The 22,853-nt window shown below is 58.9% G+C and overlaps 1 protein-coding gene and 2 non-coding genes across 4 annotated transcripts; all 3 read left to right on the top strand.

Moving 5' to 3' along the window:
- The first annotated feature begins 714 nt into the window (after positions 1-714).
- PER1 (period circadian regulator 1) lies at positions 715-15,516 on the top strand. Of its 2 annotated transcripts, none has more exons than XM_072821236.1 (23): positions 715-813; positions 6,192-6,596; positions 6,700-6,798; positions 6,904-7,058; positions 7,155-7,276; positions 7,369-7,570; positions 7,726-7,777; positions 7,915-8,057; positions 8,445-8,523; positions 8,601-8,707; positions 8,863-9,016; positions 9,105-9,213; positions 9,308-9,439; positions 9,667-9,772; positions 9,877-10,048; positions 10,134-10,264; positions 10,477-10,653; positions 11,079-11,321; positions 12,238-12,848; positions 13,275-13,461; positions 13,633-13,822; positions 14,114-14,264; positions 14,622-15,516. In XM_072821236.1, the coding sequence occupies exons 2-23, from the start codon at positions 6,322-6,324 to the stop codon at positions 14,907-14,909; spliced, it is 3,885 nt and encodes a 1,294-aa protein (XP_072677337.1). In that variant the 5' UTR covers positions 715-813; positions 6,192-6,321; the 3' UTR covers positions 14,910-15,516. The 2 variants fall into 2 exon arrangements, with proteins under 2 accessions (XP_072677337.1, XP_072677336.1); XM_072821235.1 differs by lacking the exon at positions 715-813 and adding an exon at positions 4,576-4,715.
- Positions 15,517-16,066: 550 nt separating this feature from the next.
- On the top strand, positions 16,067-16,140 carry TRNAT-AGU (transfer RNA threonine (anticodon AGU)). The gene has a single exon. It is a non-coding gene; the product is annotated as a tRNA-Thr (tRNA).
- Positions 16,141-16,584: 444 nt separating this feature from the next.
- Positions 16,585-16,666, top strand: TRNAS-CGA (transfer RNA serine (anticodon CGA)). The gene has a single exon. It is a non-coding gene; the product is annotated as a tRNA-Ser (tRNA).
- The last annotated feature ends 6,187 nt before the right edge of the window (positions 16,667-22,853 follow it).

Here is a 22,853-nt window from a genome sequence, read left to right on the forward strand (position 1 = left end):
TAGTAGTGGGACGGCCTCTGGGCTTGTGACAGGCGCCTAGCTTGGTCCACAGAGAACGACCCGGGGGGCAGCCGCCATCATCATCATCATCATCATCATCATCATCACGGAGCGCTGAGGTCTGAAGGCTGCTCCACAGTTAGGCCGGCCCCTTCCAGCTTCACGGGGCCTTAGAGACACAGGGCCGGAGACCCAGCGCGGGGGGGCGCCCCGGTTACGCCCGGGTCGGCTCGCCTGGGTCTCGGCCCAAAGCTCCCCAACCACGCCACCGCCGCTCACATCGGCGCTTGCGTGCAGGTCACATTCGCTGCGCCTGCGCACACTCCGCGGGCTCTGGTTAGAGTGTCGTCAAGGAAAATCCCCAGCTTCCAGGTAAACAAGTTGCCGCGTGAGACTGCCGGCACGTGTCCTCTACAGCTCCGAGACCTCCCGGCCTATGAGAAACTTTGGAGGGCGGGACAGGCAGGTCGGAGGATGGGCCACAGCCAATAAGAACTTCTGAAGTGGATGGAGGCGTGACTTTCGGCCAGGCTCCCAATCAACGCGCCGGGGCGGCCCCTCTCGCACGTGGAGCTGTCGCTGCGGGCGGGCAAGCTGACCAATGAGCAGATGACGGCGGCCACGGGCGCCAATGGCGGCTGCGCGGGGGCCGGGCGGCCGCACGCGGCGCGGGGCATGGGTCGGGGCCCCCGGGCCAATGAGCTCGAGGGGCGTGGCCGCGTGGCGAGTGGGCGGGCCTGGGGTGGGGGGAAGCCTGTCCCGGCGCCTCGGTTCGGCAGGGGAAGAAGCCGTGGCCTCTGCTTGCGCGCCAGGGTGAGTGCTCGCGGGTGGGAGGAGACGAGCAGCGGCCGTGTGTGCTTCTCCCGAGTGCTGCGTCCAGATGGGGGCGGTATCAATGGAGTGGGACGGGGGGTCGATCGAATGCAAGATCGCCGCGGGGGGAGCTCTGAGGATCGTGGGGCATGGGACCCTAGGCTCAGCTCCGCAGGGACGAGGGCGGGAGTCTCCGACGTCTGACAGATCCCTCACTGCTCTAGGTGCCTGGACCACTCCCCACCCTCAACCCCGACTGGCCCAGGGGGTCCTGGGAAGGTGGGCTCGGAAGCCCTCAGCTACCCGAGGGAGCCGAGACCCCTACCCCCGGGGTCCCTGACAGTGCGTGGGAGCCGTTCCAGCCCTTGGCTACTGTTTAGATAGGCACCCTAAGCACTTAAAAGACACAGGGGTTCTGAGGCTGGAGGGAGGCCCTGGTAGGGCAGGTCGGAGGGTACCAAAGGGTTGACATGGTGATTCGAGAAAGGGTGGTGAGATGATGTGTGTGATCCTGAGCCCGTCGCATCCGTCGCGGATCTGGATATCGTTCTCCTGCGTAGAGCGGAGGGGCTCCAGAGGCCCACCTTAGAGCCCTCCCTGGGAGTAAAGGTGGAGTAGCTACTGTCCTGAGAGGGAGGGCAGGGTTGTGCGGATTGTCTGTGCATGTGTCTTCCTGAGCCCCTGGACGCCAGGAGGCTCCAACCTCTCCGTATAGCTTTGCTTTCTGTACAAACAGCCGGACCTGTGGCATGGTGACCCGGGGTTGGGTGGAAGAGTGAGCCGGTGGGGCCCCTAGGAAATCCCTGGGTTCAGTGGCTGCTGGGGTGATCACAAGGACTTTGTGAGCGTGTGAAAACTGGGGCTAAGATGATCGGGGGCGCATGTGGGGAGTGCAGACTGGATGTCTGAGACCAGGCTCTGGGAGAGAAGGGGCTGGGTAGATCTATGTTCTAGGCACCAAACTTAGAATCGGCTGTATATTAGAGAAGTGCTGATCCCCCAAATGCTGGGAATCACCGCACAGGTGCCCAAAAGGTAAGATGCCAGAATGACAAGCCATCATCAGAGCTCAGAGCTTAACCGTGGGCTCCATTTCTTAACAGCCGAGAACACATTGTGAGGCAAATTCAGTAACTTCTGAGCCTTAGTTGGTTCTGTGGAATGAGGGTAATCCCCATCACCCAGGGTTGTTCTGGGGATTAAATAAGATAATAGACGTATGGTGTTTAGTGCAATGCCTGGGGCATGGCCTAATGTTTTTGTTTGGCTTTTAGCTAAAAAACCAAAACCCAAAAAACAAAAAAGCCTATAGGATCTCAAAACAACAGTGACAGGAATGCTGTGGTTGGGAACTATTCTCATTCTCAAGTTTTTCTACAAATTTTGGTGACTCCCTCCTCATTTCCCTCTTGGCCTTCTGTTGGTCAGGCACCAACCCAAACCCTCTCCCAGGATCCAGGCCCCGACCTGGGCCACTTGCTCTGTCCCAGTTCGTTTTCCTCATCCTACACCCATTCTTCTCCGCGCCCCTCCTCCCCTCTCTTTGCTGCCATAGTAACAAGAGATTCCAGCTCCGAGGGGGCCTCTGGGAAGGAGCAAAGGTGCGTGTTCTCTCGCAGAACCTGGGCCTCCAGCGTCTCCGCCCCAGCTCTTTGGGATACGGCCAGCAGATGTGTACAGTTTGGCAGGGGGGGGAAGCCAGTGCCAGGAGCTGCGAGAACAGGCCGAGGGGAGGGCGGCTGCGAATCTCGAGAGGAGAGCCAGGCGCAGGGGCGGGGGCGGGGGACCCCTTCCTCCTAATCCTCTCTCCAGGAATCCCTGGCTTTGGGACAGGACGGCTGTCTTCGGTTGGGGGAGGCGCCCAGGCTGGGTGCATGTCCTGGGCCGCCGGCCAAGAGAACACGATGTTCCCAAGTGCGCTGGCCGCCGCCCTCTCGGGCTGGCCGCCTCCCAAACCGCTGCCTCTCCAGCCTCCCCGTCCCACATTCCCCGGCTGACTTGCTCCGCCCTCTTCCTCCGCTTTGACGTCACCGCTCCCTCCCGCCCCCTCTCCTCCATTGACGGCAGCAGGGCCTGGTTACTGTGGGGACTGGGAGGCAGGACAGCCGGGGCCTTGGGAACTGGTGGGGTGGCTGCGGGAGCGCTGGACCCCTTTGTCTACGCAGAACACAGACGTGGAGGTGGGGGTAGGAGAGCCCGGGCTGCCCGTTTATGCGGAGATCACACCCATACCCCGGAGGAGAGCCGGGGAGCAAGGAAAACCGGGTTTCCAGAGGAGAGGTGTCTGCACATGAGACAAGGGACCGGGCCACAGTTTAGGAGTTGGGGGGACATTTCCAAGGAGATGACACTGAAGAACCAGACTCCTGAGTCCTTTGTTTACTGTGTTTCCTGGCTTTGGTTTTTCTGGGTTGTTTTATGACCCCGCTGTGCCCCATCTTTTGCACAGAGCCCTCCCCTTGCCCCCTCCACAGGGATGGCCACTGTTAAGGAGAGCTTAGGCCACGTGACAGTGAGGGAGTGCACCCCCATCTGATTATGTCAGCGTCAGCTTGGGGACCTCTTCAATTGCCACCCACAGTAACAGGGAGCCCTGGGAGGCACTACTCATGGCCGTCTTGGATGGAACAGTGTGTCACTGCGGTTGTTCCCCAGCTCATCCTGGCACTTTATTTCCCCAAATCAGGACTCAGTGTTCTGTCCCCCTCCCCTTTACAGAAAGCATGCTTTCCAGCTCCTGCTCCATCGCTGAGACCCCTTGTCCTCCCTCAATCTATCCTTGTTTACAACAAAGTCACTGTATTTATTGATCACCTATGGTGCTACATCAGGCTGTGTCCTGGGTACTGGGGAATACAGTGAGGTGACAGATGAGGTCCTCGGCTTTCTATTGTCCCAGTGGTGGGGATCTGAAGCCCTTGCCGCCCACCTGTGTCTCTCTAGGGTCCCACTTGCTCTCTTCCCTTGGCCACTCCCTTTGTTTCCCTGTAGTCCTGGCTTCCTGGCCCCCACTTTGGGGCAGTCCTGACTGTGGGTGGCTGCATCCTCAGGAGAGAAGCAGCAACTGTCATTGGGTACGGAAGCACCTGGCATTGTTTCCTTTCACAGCCTTTAAGGACCCTGGCTGTCCCTTTTGTCCTCCCCTGCACTCCACCCCCTATCACATGGGAACTCTCAATTGCTATCGTCGTGGCTGTCCACAGGATCTGAAGTCTCAGAGGAAGAGGCTGGATAAAATGGCTTTATTGTGATGACAAGGGTGGACGGAGGAACCCAGGAGAGGCCAAGCTGGGTTTCTGTGTGCCCCACCCCCTCTCACCTGTCCTCCCAGGGACCAGCCATCTCATCCAGCCTGGCCCACCCCCAGGGTCTGCGTTCCTTTCCCCCACCTCTGGCAAGGCCAAGGTGTCCTGTTCTGCAGGGCTGTACAGTCCAGGGAGTGGACTTCTCTTAAGCACCCACCGCAGCCCGGCGATTCCCCTGAAGGGCAGCTTACCTCCCGACCCCTCCCTCCCTTCCTCCCTCCCTTCCTCCCTCCCTCTTTCCCTCCCTCCCTCCTTCCCTCCCTCCTTCCCTCCCTCCCGTTATTCACTGTGCAAGGCGTTCTAAGCCCGTTGGCTGCGTGGTGGTGTCTGGGGCCCTTCAGCCCAGCGCCAGCACCCAGGTCCACGTGCGCCCGTGTGTGTGACACAGCCCTGACCTCAGTAGGGGCCAGTAGCCAATCAGGCGCCGGGACGGGATCCCCAGCCAATCGGGGGCGGGGCCTGCGGCTCCGCGGCAGGAGGCCAATGAGGGGCAGTGCCTGGCATTATGCAACCCGCCTCCTGGCCCCGCGAAGCTTCCACTCGGCGGAGGGCTGCAACGGCGGCGGGCAGGAGGCCGGAGAGAGCTCGCGCGGCCAGGTAGGCATCCCCAGGGCCCCCCCGGGGCCGGTCTCCTGCGCCGAGTCGGGCCGCCGCCGTTTCCAGCCTCAGGCTCTGCTTTGGGCCCCGGCGCTCGGACCGCGTGCCGGCAATCCGCCTTCCCTGGCGCGGCCCACCCCCTCTGTGCCGTCGGGAACCGAGGTGTTCCTCGCAACCCTGCATCGGCTGTCCGCGCGCCTGATCCGCTTACCTGAACCCCGGCCTTGACCTCTCCTCCCAGCGAGCCCGGACCCACACCCGAACCTCGGCAGGCAGACCCCCGCCGCCTTTCTCGTCACTCGGGGGTCCCTGCTTTTGCCCCGGCTCCGGGACCCCTTCAGGCTTTCCGCGCTCCCCGCCCTCCCCCCTCCAGGCCCTGGCCCCGCGCCGGCCGTGATGTAAGCCTGGTTCAGGCTGGAACATCCCGTTCCCGGCGCTAGTTCCTGCTGCTGGCCACAGCCTTCCTTTTTCTACTGGCGCTCAGAAAATGCTCCGGGGGTTGGGGGTGTGGTTGGACGAGGAGTAGGGGACGAACTACCCTCTGGCGGCGGTGTGGCCCCTGCTCACAGCTCAGTGTGTCCGCTTCGGATGGGGGTGGGGTGATGGGGTGGAATCTGTAAAAGTAGAGGGCCGAGGAGAGAGGATTCCCGTGTCCCTGACAATGGCGGGTGCCGGCGTGGGGTCTGGGGGCCGGGAGAACGAGCAGGGGCCGGTGTCGCCTCGTCTTGACCAGAATGGCCGGGATCCCGGCGAGCGCCGGGCGGAGGAGCCTTTGAGCCGAGGGCGGTGGCAGTTGTGTTTTGCCCTGGGGACCAGGGTCGGCCGCTGGAAACCCGATGGGCTGCCCTTCTTCGTGTGGCCACCGGGCCCTCCCGGGCCTGAGGGTGCATTCGAGGTGGGCGACCCGCGGCCGCGCCCGCCAGCGTGGGAGTGGGTCGATCCCCGGCTCCGTCGGGAAATGGGGGAGGGGTCGCCCCTCCCGCCCTCCCGTGGTCCCTCCAGCAACCGCTGAGCTCAGCTGCTGACGTCGGTTTCCTTGGCGACCGCGGCGGCGGCGGAAGCGCGTGGTGGGGCCGCGCGAGTCCGTGCGCATGTGCGGCGGGGGTGGTGCCGCCCCCGGATAAAATTAGCCCGGAGGCCTAAATATAGGAGGCGACCGGCTTGCCCCCTGCCCCGAGGCCTCGCAGTCCCGGCAGAGTGGGGGCCTGCTGGGGATCTGGGGATAGAAAGCGCCCGGGCTTTGGCTCCGCTCTCCTGGGCCACGGTGGCAGGGGCCGTGGATGGAGGAAGGCCCGAGAAAGGCCCCTTCCCACCTGCAGCAGCCCCCCCTACCCGCATGGGAAGCAGAACTTGCCCAGGCTCCCTGTCGGCGGGATGCCTGGGTCTCCGGGGACGCGGGGGCACACGGGGGAGGTCTGGGTGAAACCCGGCTGCTCACCTTTCTCCAAGCTTGCCTTCTTTGGTCTCCCTGTCCAGGTGCTGTCTGTGATCGAACTTCTCAACCCTCTCACCTCACTCCCCCAGCCAGGCCGCCCGGCCCCCTTGTGTGCTCGTGGTGGCCTCTCTGCCTTCCCTGTTTTCCTCCTGCCCTCCCCATGGCCCAGACATGAGCGGCCCCCTAGAAGGGGCTGATGGGGGAGGGGACCCAGGGCCAGGGGAGTCCTTTTGCCCTGGAGGGGCCCCATCCCCTGGGCCTCTACAGCACCCGTCTTGCCCTGGCCCTGGCCTGGCAGATGACACAGATGCCAACAGCAATGGCTCCAGCGGCAATGAATCCAATGGGCCAGAGTCCAGGGGAGCATCTCAGCGCAGCTCCCATAGCTCCTCTTCTGGCAATGGCAAGGACTCCGCCCTGCTGGAGACCACTGAGAGCAGCAAGAGGTGTGTAGGGATGTATATTGCAGGGTAGGGGAGTAGCTGAGCTAGAGGATAGGCATATGCTGTTGGCCACTTTCTCATCTTGGGTCTGTTGCTTCTCCCCCAGCACAAACTCTCAGAGTCCATCCCCACCCAGCAGTTCCATTGCCTACAGCCTCCTGAGTGCCAGCTCAGAGCAGGACAACCCGTCTACCAGTGGCTGCAGGTTCGTGGGCTTGGGGGCCAGAGGAGAGTGTGGGGGGAGTGGGGAGCCTGTGCCCTGATCTGGGGCTAATGTCTCTACCCCCCTCCCTCCCTGTGGGCCCTGCAGCAGTGAACAGTCAGCTCGGGCAAGGACCCAGAAGGAACTTATGACGGCTCTGCGGGAGCTCAAGCTTCGGCTGCCGCCAGAGCGCCGGGGCAAGGGCCGCTCTGGGACCCTGGCCACGCTACAGTATGCTCTGGCCTGTGTCAAGCAGGTGCAGGGTGAGTGTGGCGCTTCCGGGGAAGCCAATGCCAGGTCCTGGGCTCCTGCACTAGGGCAGTCTCCGCACTAAATACCTCACTGCCTTCACCTCGCAGCCAACCAGGAATACTACCAACAGTGGAGCCTGGAGGAGGGTGAGCCTTGTGCCATGGATATGTCCGTCTACACCTTGGAGGAGCTGGAGCACGTCACGTCTGAGTACACGCTTCGCAACCAGGTGAGCCGCAGCCCGGCCTCTCTGTCCTTATGCACCACCCTCCTCACATGCATAGCTGCTGAATCTTCCTCCATCTTCACTTTCCTGCCTAGGATACCTTCTCCGTGGCTGTCTCCTTCCTGACAGGCCGCATCGTCTACATTTCTGAGCAGGCAGGCGTCCTGCTGCGCTGCAAGCGGGATGTGTTCCGGGGCACCCGCTTCTCAGAGCTGCTGGCTCCCCAGGACGTGGGCGTCTTCTATGGTTCCACTGCCCCCTCTCGCCTGCCCACCTGGGGTGCTGGGGCCTCAGCAGGTGAGGCTCCCAAGTGCCTGCGAGGAGGGACCAGCAGTCCCAGGAAGCTCCTGCTGTGAGGGACCCAGGGACCCCAGCGTTTCCTGGCTGGGTGCTTTTCAGCCCAGGGTGAGGTTGGCAGGGGTCATTCTTAGTGCTTTTCTGGTCTGTTCCAGGTTCGGGCCTCAAGGACTTCACCCAGGAGAAGTCTGTCTTCTGCCGTATCAGGTAGCTGGGGGAAGTGGGAGCGGAACCCCTCCCACCCTCCGCTCCCTGCCTCTTTGCTGCGTGGGCGGTGGCCTTGAGGTGAAGGGTGGGTGGCCCTCCACGGAGAGTCACTAATGCCTCTTTCTCTCCCTTGGTAGAGGAGGTCCTGACCGGGATTCAGGGCCTCGGTACCAGCCATTCCGCCTAACGCCATATGTGACCAAGATCCGGGTCTCAGACGGGGCGCCTGCACAGCCATGCTGCCTGCTCATCGCTGAGCGCATCCACTCGGGTTATGAAGGTATGTGGGCATCAGGCCTGGCCTAGTAGGAGGCAGGGTGACTTCCCTGGGCTATGGGTGAAGTCTCCATCCTTCAGAATTTTGGGACAGAGAAGGTACCGGAAGGAAGAAGGTTTGAGGCCGTTTTTAGAGGGTTTGAGGCCGTTTTTAGAGGGAACATTGGACGAGCACCAGGAGCTAGGAGCTGGGAAAGGAGTATGCTTTGATCTTCAGGTTCACTCTGGGTGTGGAGTAGGGGAATTCTCCAGACCCTCTTTGTAGGCTACACAGCCCCGGGCTGAGCTGTGGGGAGGATTGCCAGCCAGCTTGAGCCCTAGGTGGCATGGGCGGGCAGGGAAGCTGGACCCTTCTGGAGAGAACCCAATGGCCACGTTTGCTGTGCCTCAGCTCCCCGGATCCCCCCTGACAAAAGGATCTTCACCACTCGGCATACACCCAGCTGCCTCTTCCAGGATGTGGATGAAAGGTGAGCTCAGGACCTGGAAGAAAATGGGGTGGCCAGGGCTGAGGCCATGGCCACTCTGATGCCACCTCCCTTTTCAGGGCTGCCCCACTGCTGGGCTACCTCCCCCAGGACCTCTTGGGAGCTCCAGTGCTCCTGTTCTTGCATCCCGAGGACCGACCCCTCATGCTGGCCATCCATAAGAAGAGTGAGTTCTCTCTCTCCTGCTCTCCCTTCTCAGCTATCTGCAGGGCTTCTCGATGGCCATGCTTGTGGTTGTATCTTTCGGGGCCTTGGTCTCCCAGGTCCCCAGGGGGTGGTCCTCCGTCCTGCTGAACCTCACCTCATTTCCCACCCCTACAGTCCTGCAGTTGGCTGGTCAGCCCTTCGACCACTCCCCTATCCGTTTCTGCGCCCGCAATGGGGAGTATGTCACCATGGACACCAGTTGGGCCGGCTTCGTGCACCCTTGGAGCCGTAAGGTGGCCTTTGTCTTGGGCCGCCACAAAGTACGCACGTAAGTGGGCCATGCCCCAGGGCTGGCTCCATGGGCTGCGTCTCTGCAGGAGGGGGCAGGCCTCAGCTTACCCTCCCCCACCCCACAGGGCACCCCTGAATGAGGATGTGTTCACTCCCCCGGCCCCTAGCCCGGCTCTGTCTCTGGACTCTGATATCCAGGAGCTCTCGGAGCAGATCCACCGGTTGCTATTACAGGTGAATGTGGAGGGGTGGGGCTTGGAAATGAGGAGATGAGGTAGGGGTGGGGAGCAGGGCTGAGCCATCTAACCCGTTTGTCCTCCTGCCTCAGCCTGTGCACAGCCCCAGTCCCAGTGGGCTCTGTGGAGTGGGCCCCATCACTTCCCCAGGCCCTCTCCTCAGCCCTGGCTCCTCCAGTGATAGCAACGGGGGTGATGCCGAGGGGCCTGGGCCTCCTGCACCGGTGAGTGTCCCTCCTCCACTCCACCCTCCAGGCTTGCATTCCCCTGGTGCTCTCAGAACCATCATGGCCAGGCCCAGAGGAGCTCAGCCCCATCTCTCTGCCTTTTCCTTCTGGTCCTGCTCTCACCATGGCCTCCTCGCCTGCTCACTGGTACCTCTCGCTACTCTGTGCCCTGGGCTTCTGATGTTGGCTGGACGCTCCCAATGCTGGCCTGCTCTGTCGCACAGGTGACCTTTCAGCAGATCTGTAAGGATGTGCATCTGGTGAAGCACCAGGGCCAGCAACTTTTTATTGAGTCCCGTGCTCGGCCTATGCCCCGGCCCCGCCTCCCTGGTGAGTTGTTTGGGGTGTGGGTGAGGAGTGAGACCTGGAGGTTCCCTGACTTCCACCCCAACCCAGACAAACTTGTCTCTCTGTTTTCTCTGTCCTCGGCCCAGCTACAGGCATGTTCAAGGCCAAGACACTTTCTGGTCAGTTCCCGGACCCAGAACTGGAGATGGTCCCTGCTCCAGGCCCAGCCCCACTCACCTTGACCCCTGAGGAGGCTGAAAGGAAAGAAGCCTCCAGTTGTTCCTACCAGCAGATTAACTGCCTGGACAGCATCCTCAGGTGAGGCCACTGTGAAACCTCCCCACTCGGGCCCTGGCTCACCCCACCTCTAGCCCCACTCTCACCTCCTCTGCCGGCCCCACAGGTACCTGGAGAGCTGTAACATCCCTAGCACGACCAAGCGTAAATGTGCCTCCTCTTCCTCCTGCACCACCTCATCGGCCTCCGACGATGACAAGCAGAGGACGGGTCCAGTCCCTTTGGGGACCAAGAAAGGTAAAGACCTGGCGTGTGCCCTGCCCCTGCTGCCCTGTCCTGCTGGCTCTGTGTCTCTACACATCTGCCTTTGGGGCCCCCCACCTTCCTATACCCTGTCCCCCTCTGGGCCTTCAGATATGCAGACTCCTGCCTCCTGTCCATGCCCTCCACCCCTGCCAGATTTCTTCTTCAGATCTCCTGGGGGTAACTGGCACCATCTCTCTGCACAGATCCACCGGCAGTGCTGTCTGGGGAGGGGGCCAGCCTGCAGAAGGAGCCAGTGGTGGGAGGCGCCCTGAGCCCGCTCGCCCTGGCCAATAAGGCAGAGAGCGTGGTATCTGTCACCAGCCAGTGTAGCTTCAGCTCCACCATCGTCCATGTGGGAGACAAGAAGCCCCCGGAGTCGGGTATGGGCCTGGCGTCAATTCGCACACAGAGCCTAGGATGGGGGGGGGTTCAGGCGTCAGGTGCCTGCAGTGTTTGAGGGTAAGGGCTGTCGAAAACTCCCAGAGGGTCTTTGGGCATCATCATACATGTGAGGGAAGGGTGAAGGGTGGTGAGCTTTCCTTTGGAGGAGAGAGGAGAGGCATGGAGGTGTCACCCTAAGGCACTGTCACTGGAGGGGACTCTATTCTCTCTTGCTCAGGACCACTTTGCACAGAAATGAGGGCCCAGAACGGGTCCTCAGTGGGGAGGAGGTCAAGAGATGCACCTGGGCCCCGGCTTGGCCGTGGGGCAGTGGCCAGGGGTTGGCTGGGCCACTGAGGGGAGGCTGTGGTGTGGCTGCAGGAATGCCTGAGGTAATTCCAATGACCTGTCTCCCCTTTCTCAGACATCATCATGATGGAGGACCTGCCTGGCCTGGCTCCGGGCCCAGCCCCCAGCCCAGCCCCCAGCCCCACGGTAGCCCCTGACCCTGCCCCAGATGCCTACCGCCCAGTGGGCCTGACCAAGGCCGTGCTGTCCCTGCACACACAGAAGGAGGAGCAGGCCTTCCTCAGCCGCTTCCGAGACCTTGGCCGACTGCGGGCGTTCGACAGCTCTTCCCCGGCCCCCCTGGCCCCTGGCGAGCGAGGTAGCCATCCAGGATGTCCCTGAGCCTTGTCCTCTGCTCAGTCTAGGACCAGACTCTCGGGGGCCAGGGGGTGCTTGAGGGAGACAGTCCTGCTCCAGGGCCCTGGGCTTGTGCTGCCTCCATTGCCAGGGCCGGGCTTAGGGACAGGCCCCCAGCTGGCCTCTCCCCACAAGGCTGGGGTTCTGGGCTGCAGCCAGAGGAGGGCAGCCCTGAGGGGGGCTGGCACTGAGACAGGCAGGCAGAGTTGCTCTGCTCCAGGTAAGCAGTTTTAAGCCGAGTTTGGGGCCAGGGGCCAAAGGACGCCCTCCTATGACCAACTTGTCGCTGGTTAAGAGACCCATAGAGACTCCTGGTTGAAGTCAGGCCAGGCGAGCTGGGACACCTCCCGCTGGGGTTGGGGCTTCAAGGGCAGGATGTCAGCCCTCCAGGTGCCTGAGAGAGGCTCCCTGCAGGCGGACACAGGACCTGGGACTGGGCTTTCCCGCCCGCCTCATCGCTCGAGCTAGGCCGAGCGCGGCCTCGACGGGCAGGAGGAGCGCCCAGGCTGGCATTGCTGTGGGAGTTTGGCGGATGGACCGGAGCCGCCTGCCCCCTCATCCGCGGACCCGCCCTGCTTCCTCCCATCGGCCGACGTGCCCCCGTCTTCCGTACACCCCCAGCTCCCCACCACCTGTAACTTTTCCTCTCCTGGCTCCTTTTGCAATAAATCCCCGTGGCCCTGCCTCCTGTGATTCTTCCCTGAAGGTTCCCTCTCCTTCCCCAGGGTCCCTCCTTGTTCTGTGTGGCCCGGGGGCCGAGCTCTTCCTGGGGCCCTCTCCTGCCCTCACCCTGGTCGGAGTGGCAGGGCAGTGAGGGTGGCAGGGATGCCGACGGCCAGGTTGAGGCCCTTGCTGATAACCCTGGTCTCTCCCCACAGGCTGCCACCATGGCCCTGCTCCCCCCGGTCGCCGACACCACTGCCGATCCAAAGCCAAGCGGTCACGCCACCACCAGACCCCCCGGGCCGAAGCCCCCTGCTATGGCTCCCACCCGCCACCTGTGTCACCCTCCGCCCCCTGGCCCCCCCCACCTGCCACTACTCCCTTCCCGGCTGTCGTCCAGCCCTACCCTCTCCCGGTGTTCTCCCCTCGGGGAGGCTCCCAGTCTCTTGCCTCTGCCCCTACAGCTGGGCCCCCTGCAGCCTTCCCTGCCCCGCTCGTGACCCCAATGGTGGCCTTGGTGCTTCCTAACTATCTGTTCCCTACCCCGTCTGGCTACCCCTATGGGGTCCCCCAGACGCCTGCGGAAGGGCCTCCCACCCCTGCCTCCCACTCCCCTTCTCCGTCCCTGCCCCCACCACCCCCCAGCCCTCCCCGCCGGTCGGACTCGCCTCTGTTCAACTCGAGATGCAGCTCCCCGCTCCAGCTAAACCTGCTGCAGCTTGAGGAGCCCCCCCGTGTTGAGGGGGGTGCCACGGCGGGGGGCCCTGGGAGTAGTGCTGGGCCCCCGCCTCCCAGTGAGGAGACTGCTGAGCCAGAGGCCAGACTGGTGAGCACTGACCCCCTGCCCTGTGTCCTTTCACCAGCTCCCACTTAGCCCCCTTCCCTCCTTCTTCCTCCTCCTTGCACATGTCCCTGACCTGTGTCCTGTGTCTCACTGTCTCAGTCTCCAGAAGATGGTGTCGTAGGGTGGGAAACCCCAGCTAAATTTCTGAAGGAGGCAGAAATCCACTGCCTCATCTGTGGAGTGGGGACAGTCCTGTCTGACAGGTGGCGAGGACATCCCAGTAGCTTCTGAGAGCACTCCTGCCTCCTAGGAAGGGTCCGGCACCTCGTCCCTGCTCTTCCCCAGCTGGCCTTGCTGTCATGGGGTGGGAACAGGGAGCACTGGGCCCAGCCGTGTTCCCACCACCCCCCCAGCCAAAGGAAGCCTTGGTGTTGATCTCTTGATCCTGTCCTGTCCACCCCCCTCCAGGTGGAGGTGACAGAGTCCTCCAACCAGGACGCGCTGTCCGGCTCCAGTGACCTGCTGGAGTTGCTGCTGCAGGAGGACTCTCGATCTGGCACAGGCTCTGCTGCCTCGGGCTCCTTGGGCTCCGGCTTGGGCTCTGGGTCTGGCTTAGGCTCCCATGAGGGAGGAAGCACCTCAGCCAGCATCACACGTGAGTGCCCCTCTCCCTCCCCAAACGCCTGCACCTCAGGGCAGGGCAGTGGAACGGGAGGCCAGGCCCTCCTCCTGCAGGCCTGGGGGGCTGCAGACATGGCCTTGAGCAAGGGCTCACTGGTGGGTGCAGTGGCTTGATTCTGGTGGCTGCCCCCCCTTTGCTTCACAGGCAGCAGTCAGAGCAGCCACACGAGCAAGTACTTTGGCAGCATCGACTCTTCAGAGGCTGAAGCAGGGGCTGCTCAGGCCAGGGCTGAGCCTGGGGACCAGGTCATAAAGTACGTGCTCCAGGATCCCATCTGGCTGCTCATGGCCAACGCTGACCAGCGTGTCATGATGACCTACCAGGTGCCCTCCAGGTGAGGAGTGTTAGAGGCCCCCTCTGTCCACCTCCCAGTCCACCCTCACTTCCCACCGAATTTAGGGGGTTCTTTTCCCGGGCTGGCTCTGCCCTAGGCCTTCCCGCCCTGCCCCCTGCTCCTCGGAGCCCCACCATTAGTTCCTTTCAGAACAAATTTTCCTGGGTCTTGGAAGCCCTGAACTCCCTGAGCCCTGGTTGAGGGCAGGAGGCATGGGTGGGAAGAATAGTAGCCTTGTGGGCTCTGGTCCTGGCTCCTAGCCTCTACCGTCCAAACCCCCTCCCCGGGCAGGGACATGGCCACTGTGCTGAAGCAGGATCGGGAGCGGCTGCGGGCCATGCAGAAGCAGCAGCCTCGGTTTTCAGAGGACCAGCGCAGGGAACTGGGTGCTGTGCACTCCTGGGTCCGGAAGGGTCAGCTGCCTCGGGCCCTCGATGTGATGGTGAGAGACGATAGGATCGAGGCTGGGGGCTGATCCCCTCCTTGTCCTCGGGGGGCGGGGGGGGGGGTTGATTCTGAAGGATGTTTGCTGCAGGGTTAGATAGCATTTAACCACACGAGTCTTTGTAGACCTTTTCTGGGCCAACGCTATGCAGATGGACACTGTCTTGTGGTGGGTTCTAGATAACAGGGTACAGTACACTTTCCCATCTTGTTGGCCCACATGCATGTGTGTAGACGAGTATATTTGTTTGGGAGGACATTCTGGGAAGTGCTCCTGGGCTGGGGGACACGAGGAGCTGGGGTGGCAGGTGAGCAGTGAGAATCCCTCCTGACTTCTCCCCTTTCTCCCTCCAAGGCCTGCGTGGACTGCGGTAGTAGCACCCAAGACCCCGGCCACCCCAATGACCCCCTCTTCTCAGAACTGGATGGACTGGGACTGGAGCCTATGGAGGAGGGTGGAGGCGAGGGCGGAGGCGAGGGTGGAGGTGAGGGTGGGGGTGGTGAGGGTGAGGGCGGAGAAGAGGCCCAGGCTCAAGCTGGGGCCAGAGTCTCCAGCTCTCAGGACCTGGCAATGGAGGAGGAGGAACAAGGGGGGAGCTCATCCAGTCCAGCCTTACCTGCCACAGAAAATGGCACCAGTTAGACCACATTTGGGGGCCCCCTCCGAGAGTGCATGAGAAGCTTCCTTCTCCCATGTTCCACCTCTCAGAACTCGGATGTGGCTGGACCAACCAATAGGAGACTGGCCTGGCTTCTCCCACTTAGGGGGCGGGACCCCCGCCAGCAGCCCAGGGTACAGGGGCTGCCAGGGCTTCTGAGGGGGCACAGGGTGGGATTCATAAACCCGGCCCAGAGAAGCCTCATTTCCCACCTCTGGTGAAGAGCCCTTCCTTCCCCTGGGCAAGGTTGCTGACAAGCTGCTGAAGTGGTCTCTCCAAGTCCCGGCTGAGCCCAGTCCCGGCTGAGCCCAGTCCCGGTCCCTGAGGGTTGGGGCTGCACTTATTTATTGGGGGGAGACAGCTCTCTCTCACCTCCTCCCTGGGTGGGAGGAGGAGGGCCTGAGGCCCAAACAGGACCCAGCGGTCCAAACCCCTAGCTGCTCCAGGGTGGGGGAGGTTGGTGGACCATGGAGTCCCTGGTGCTGCCCCTCAGGTGGGACCCAGGTGTTCTCAGCTGTACCCTCTACCGATGGCATTTGTGTTTTTGATATTGTGTCTTGTTATTTTTTAATACAAAGAGAGAAAAACAAACCACCCCGGCCTTTGTGGAATGAAATGTAGGGTTGGGGGGAGGTGTGGCCCCGCTTTCGTGTGTGTGTGTGTGCGCGCGCGCGCGCCCGCGCGCGCGCAGGGAGAGTGACCGCCCCCTGCCCTGGTACCCCCAGCCCTTGGCGCGGGGCACCCCTGCGGGCAGAAGGGCCTTGCCCTGCCTGTAGCATCTCCTCGGCCCCGGGCGGCTGGTGCCGTCGGGCTCGCCCGCAGAGAGGGGAGCCCGCCCGGCGTGCAGGGGCCCCGAAGCAGGTGAGGGTGCTGCTCTGGCACCGGATCCCACGCAGCAGAGGGCCCCGTCGACGGGGGCTATGGGGCGTCAGCTCACGTACCCACTCAACGCTCCGGTTGGCCCCCCGAGGTGTGGGGGACGGCCGGGGCAGAGCGTCAACCCTCCGGCTCGGACCTGGGAAGGGTGTGGGGAGGTCATGGAGACCCGCGGGACCCGCAGGAGCCATCGTCTTCAGGCTGCGTCTCATTTCCCGAGTACTCCGATAGCTCATCTACCTCCAGAGGCAAAGCGCCTTCCGCCGGCGCCGTGGCTTAGCTGGTTAAAGCGCCTGTCTAGTAAACAGGAGATCCTGGGTTCGAATCCCAGCGGTGCCTGGTTCCGTAAGAAGCAGTATATTATTGCTGCGAGAGCACCGCGCTTCCAACCCTCTCCAGAGCCTGTGGGTGGCCAGCGCCTTCCGGAAGATTCTTATTCTTCCCCAGCTGATCCCACTTTGAGCTGCCGCTCCGCGCACTTTTAGCGTGAATCCGGAGCCTGACACCCCACTTTGCTTCCAGGAACCGGGGTGACGCGGGCATCCCGCGTTCGAGGGCGTGGGGCCCGGGGCTCGGGCTCATTTTGCCGGGGCCGTGCCGGGGCGGTGCGCGCGGAGGGGGGGCGGGAGCACCGCGGCCCCGGCAGGGGAGGCGCGGGCGGTTGCAGGGGGAAGTGCGGGCCGCGGCGCACGCGCACAGCCGTCCCGGGCGGAGGGGCGGGGTCGGCGGGAGGCGGGCCCGTTGATAGGCAGCTATAGTGGCGCAGGCCCCAAGCCGCACGCGGCTGTGATGGCCGAGTGGTTAAGGCGTTGGACTCGAAATCCAATGGGGTCTCCCCGCGCAGGTTCGAATCCTGCTCACAGCGTGTGTACTTTTGGGAATGCGTGCGGAGGAGAAAGCTATTTGTTTTCCTAGTGCTGCCTTCCCCCCGGGGAGGAGGACGCCGCCCGTTCCTCGGAACCTCCCCCCGCCCCGCCCCCGCTACCAGCCCTTCAGCGCCCCTTTGCGGGCCCCACGCGCCGGTGTGCACCTCCTCTTACGGCTGTGCCTGAAAAAGGCACCTCACCACTAATTTGACTTCTTGTCTTCAACCGACTGGGGGTGTGTGTGTGTGTGTGTTCTCGGTGCTACTGGGCCATCGTATTGCATTCCCTTTACCTCCCCGCAAGTCTCCCTTTGACTGTTTCATCCCTTCTCCTTTCACCCTAGACCATGAGTCCATCCTTCCTCCCTCAGTCTCATTCCCTGTGTCAACTGAGAAAATAAGGCTTTCTGGATAGATGTCCCCTCGATACCCACAGTCGCACCTGCCTACCTACCTGGCTGCCTACCTGTTTGTGGTTCCACTCCGGTCCTTCCCCCTCAGGGGTGTGGGTGAGCCTTCCATCACCTAACCCAGGCACCCAGGCCCACCCCTAAGCTTCCTAGAGCTCCCATTCCCTGCCCCACAGGGGCTCAAGGACATTGCACCGTCACACTTTTCCTCTCTACTTGGATCACTTCCACCAGCCCGCACACATACCCAAAGGCATCCCGATTAGCAGGACACCAGAAGCTCTCCTGAAACTACACAATCCCCCTTCAGCTACCACTCTGTCTCTCTGTTCCCCTCTTCTGCAAAACCTGGTATAATATACCCACTCTCCCCCAATTCCATCTTCCCATTCTCCTCTGAACCCTCTCTAATCAGGTGCCTCCCCTACCCCATCCACCAAAGATGCTCTTGCTAAGGTTACCAAATGCCTATGTGTTGCTAAATCCATCGATCACTACTTACAGGTGCTTACTCTCCCCTTAGAAAGGCTCTCTTCACCTGCCCTCTGGGACACCCTAAGGCCTCTGATACTCCTTCAACATCATCAGCAGCTCATGCACAGACTCCTTTGCTGGTTGATCACCTTCTGATCTCTAAATGTCAGAGAGTGCCCAGGGTTCAGCTTCCCAACCTCTTCTCTATCTGTACTCACTCCCTTAACGATCTCTTTACGTATCAACTAATAATATATTAACACATCCAATATGTTCATCTTCAGCCCCACAACTCTTCCCTGAATTACAGATGCATATATACTACCATCTACTTATCATTCCCACTTGGATATCTAATATCATTTCTGTTTGTGATATCTGATCACAAACAAAATGGCCAGACCAACTCCTGGCTTCTTTCACCTGTAGTCTCTCTATCTCAGTAAAGGAAAGAAAATTCCATTTCTTCAGTAGGTCAGACTAAAAGCCTTAGGATAGTCCCCGAGTCTCTCTTCCTCACACACACGCTGCATTGAAGCAGTCAGCAGTTTCTTATTTAAAAGATGTTAAAATCACCACGTCACCATAACACCCCGGTCCAAGCCACACACATCTCTCACCGAGATTCTTACAATAGCCACTAAATTATTTCTTTGCTTCCTTTCTTGTTCCTTGTTCCTTTACAGTCTGCTGGGAACATACTGGGCGTAGTGATCCTTTTAAAACATGAACCAGGTTCTGTCATTCGTCTCTTCACCATCTTCCCGTGGCATGTTGATAGGAATTCATGGTTTTCAATGTGTGTAGATATAGAAATAAATGTATGTTATAGTAACATATAAACATACATACATAAACATAAGGATATATACATCTATGTTTATTTCCTAGCTTAGGAAGTAAATTTTGTGTATATTTCCTATATATATATTTCCTCTATATATTCATATATATATTCCTAGCCTGGAACGTATGATACACAAATAGCAATAAGTACATCAAGTGCCCAGATCGTGGTTACTAAAGACCATTCTCCTCTAAAATGAACCAGGGCTCCTAGGAAAAAAGGCTGATTCCAGGGCTGCAGTTAGGGAATTATAAGACAGTTTTGGAACATTTTGTTGCAAGAAAGTTAAGAAATTTTCAAAGAATATTGGATATCTATAAAGCAACAACAACAACATAACAGCTAGGGATTATAGCGAAAGGTGCTCCTGTTGGTTTAATCTGGGACAATTTGGGGCTTAAAATAAGGAGTGATTGTGATGGATGATAATTCCTTAAATCAGGTAAGACTCCAGAGTTCCTAACAGTATGAATAAATAAAACGAGAAGGAAGGGAACAGCTCTTTTTACAGTAAACTGCCACCTAATAAATATAGAGTTAGAGAAACCACCAATGAATACTCGAGCAGTGAGTGAACGTTAATGGAGCTATAAGTAGCAAAAAGTCTCAACGTATCTTCTGACAAATTACATATTAATTATTCCTGGGGGAGGGGATGATAACTTTACAGTGGACAGCCCTGGCCAACGCCACCTAACCACGTGACCAAAGTCAGCATCTCGGTGTTGAGACAAACCTACATGTGTCTTCAGACGTGATGTGGAAGACTTGAGAAGGCTCTGGCATCCATGGTGATGTTCCTGCCAAGAAGGTATAATCTGAATAACTTGATTCTAACCATGAAGAAACATCTGACAGACCAAACGGAAGGACACTCTGCAAAATAATGGTCCTGAGCTCTTCCAAACTGTGAAGATCAACAATGAAGATTCTTCCGGATTCAATGAGATGGAAGAGGCATAACAAGGAAACGCAATCGTGTGATCCTGGGTTGGCTCTGGGATCAGGACAGAAGAGCTATAAGGACATCACTGAAACCCTGATATTTGAATGTGGGCCAGGGGATGGAATATGGCATTATATTAATTTTAACATCTCGAAACTGGGAACTGTCCTATTGTGTTAAGGATGTCCTCGTTCTTCAGAATTACACACCGAGGTAACTAGGGGCAAAAGGGCCTGATGGCTCCAATTTACTTCCAGATGGTTTCGAAAGCAAATGTTTTCTACTCATACTGTATTTGGAAAGAAGTGACGAAGCAAATGGGGCAAATGTAAAAAACTCTTGGACTTTTCTAAAGGTTTGAAATTCTATAAAAATGAAAAGTGCCAGGAACAGAACAAAACAAAAAGGCTAGTTGTGGCTGGAGTGGGGGTGGGGAAGAGACCTCCAATGGGCTCTCATCTCACTCAGAAATGGGTGAATCCTGACAAAGTCCTTGGAACAGCCTAGAAGGTCCTAGGTGATCAGCAACCCCCCTCCTCCCCAATCTCTCTGATGTCAACTCCAGCACTACCTTCACTGTGGCCATGCCAACCGTTTCCTATGCCGCCATCTGGTCCTCTGACAAGCTAGGCATGTCCTCCCTTCAAGACTTTCCTGCCAGCTGGTCTCTGCCTGGGGTGCTCTTCCCCTCTTTCCTCTTAAATTTCACTTTCTCATTGAGTCCTTCTCTGATCATACCCTCTCTGAAATGACAATCCCCACTCTCCACTCCTTTGCTTGCTTTTCTCCAAAGCACTTAACCACCATCTGAGGAATAAGGTTTGCATAATGTTCCTGTGACTGTTTCTCCTACAAGAACATCTGGCCCATCAGGATCCGGGATTATCCTGTTTTGTTTTGGACTGTTTGGGGTCTTCTATCCTGATTCTTCCCTTAGCCCCTAGGGGCCTGGTCCTCCTACTTCCCAACCCCCAAAGCCCCAGGACCCAACCCTCCCTCCAGGAACTCCCCCTACCTTGGGACCCAGGGGGTCCCAGGAAGCCAGCCTCCCCTTTGAAGAACAAAGAGGGAGATGCTGAGCCTTGGAACCCAGGCCGGGGAGACGGCTCAGCGGGGGAGGGGAAGCTCAGACACTCCACCAGCTGTGCTGTCTCCCTTCCGTTCCTGCCGTGCCTCCTGCCTCCCTAGGGGCCCAGCACGTGTGGGACACGAGCTCCCCTCCCCCAGGCCCAGATGCGGTCTCCGATGAGATGGCCACTGGCTAGGAAGAGACTGGAGGCCCAGACACCCATATGCACACCATGTGCAGGGGACCTGCACCCAGGCCCAGGCCATCGGAAGCCTGCCACCCACATGGAGACCCCCACCCCAAACCCTCAGAAACACTGGCCATCTGCTCTTGGCCACATATCTGTGTGCAGGAGCGACAGCTGGAGAAATAGTGCAGCCAGGACAACAGGTCTCAGATTTGGGGGGCCTGAAATGTATATCATTTAGCAGGAAGGCTTTTCAAGGAAATCATACAAAAGTGGGTACCAAAGTAATACTCAGGGTGCAAGGAGAGATCGCAACAACTGACAAATTGAAAACGCTGACCAATGCCACAGATGTCACAAAGTCCAGAACAACTTATTTGTGTTAGTGAGCCGCCTGCACATTGCTATCATACCTTCCTCAGACTAGCTACTGGTTCAATTTCAAGTCTTGCTTCTCCTCCACTGTCCATGTACTTCAGGTGACAAGAGCCACTGGATACATGCATATCATGTGTGCCCTCTGGCTTTGCACCTTCACAGCACATCACCAGGGCCTGGTGATGAACACAGGTGGTGGGAGCTTTCTGGAAGCCGTTCCTAACCCACTCTACATGGACCCACTTAACATATCCCACAACACAGTAAATTGTATATCTCTCTGACTCACCTGTCCCATAGCTGGATCCCAGAATAGCCACAGAGGGAGGGAGTGACAGGCAAGCAGAGTGGAGAGACAGCAGTCTTTACCATTTACAGTTAAAAACTCTTACTTTTGCAAATTTTACAGAAGCACATGGCCACATGAATGCATCTGCTAGGGCCCTCCCAGGAGCCTGGGGAAGCCTGAGGTGGGGATGGGGGGTGGGGGGTGGCGGGGGTGGTTCCTGAAGCATAAACTTAATTAGCTTCATGGTGAATTGGCCTCTGCACTTGAAACTTTTGATCCCACATCTAGATGGATTCTCAACCTGCCTAGAAATCCTACTCTTCTAGCCTCCAAGGCTTTTCCTTCTCTCCAAAATGATCGTTTCACACCTTCCTTCTCCTCAAACGACCTGCAGTGAGCTGGACTCTTCTTTGAGGACATGAGAGCAACCAGAAGAAACTGTCTCATCATTTCCTGCACCCCAACTGATCCACACCCTCTATCTCCCCTCATCTCCCTGTGGGTGAGGAGTCTTCCTACTACCTGAGGCTGATTTCTGGCCCTGCAGTCTACTGCCCTGCCCCTGCCCCCCTCCCCACCCCCCTCCTTTAGCCTCCCGGATGGCCAGTACCCCTCCCCACCACACACTGTTCTGCTCACCATTTGTGGCAGAACTTGCTGGAGATATCTACAGCTGCTGTCTGCATGCCTTCACTGTCATTCCTCTGTCAACCCATTCTGGTGGGACTGCACCCAGTCACCTCTCCTCCCAGGTCATCCATGATGTCCAAGATGCTAAACTGATGCTCACTTAGCTCTCTTGTCCTGACTTGACCCCCCAGCCGCTTAGCTAGAACTGGTGCCTCCCTCCTTCATATACTTGCTGTTCCTGGTTTCCCGAATGCTTGTCCCAGGGACACTGGCTCCCTTTTTGAAGCCTGAACTCCTCTGGCTTTTCTGCTACCTTCCTGGTCATTCTGGATTCCTTTGCCAATTTCTCCTCCTCAGCCTGGCCTCTAAGTGTTGGGGAGGTGGGGGGGACAGCGCTCCTTGCTCAGCCCCTCTCTTCTCTCCACCATCTCTCCCTGGGTGCCTTTGTCTCATAGCATTAAAGCCACCTATCTCCCAGGGACTGCCCCACATTTACCCTCCAGCTCTGACCCCCAAATTTATATATCCCTGGCCTACTTGGATAACCAAGGGGATTTCAACTACCCTGCCTAAAGCTGAAGTGTAATGTTTGGTCCCTCTCTCCAAAATTTTCCCATAGCTCCACATTCCTGGCGTTTCCCAACTCAGTAAAAGGCATCACCATCATCCAGCCAGTTACTTAAGCCAAAAACGGAGAAGAAACCCATTCACTTCTGTCTCCACTGTTTCTGCCTCACAGGCCACCACCCATGTCTTGCCTAGAATGCTGCTCCAGCAACCCAAATGCTCTCTCTGCTTCCATTCTTCACATAGCAACCAAAGCAGTCATTTAAACAGAAGCCAGTGAACATGACCTCACGGATTAAAACCCTCTGCTTGCTTCCCATTGCACATAAGAGTACAATCCAAAGTCCTTGCTGAGCTTGCAAAGCCCTGTGTGATGAGGACATGCCTGCC

The sequence above is a fragment of the Canis lupus genome, chromosome 3 (genome assembly GCF_048164855.1).
Source record: "Canis lupus baileyi chromosome 3, mCanLup2.hap1, whole genome shotgun sequence".
NCBI lineage: Eukaryota > Metazoa > Chordata > Mammalia > Carnivora > Canidae > Canis > Canis lupus.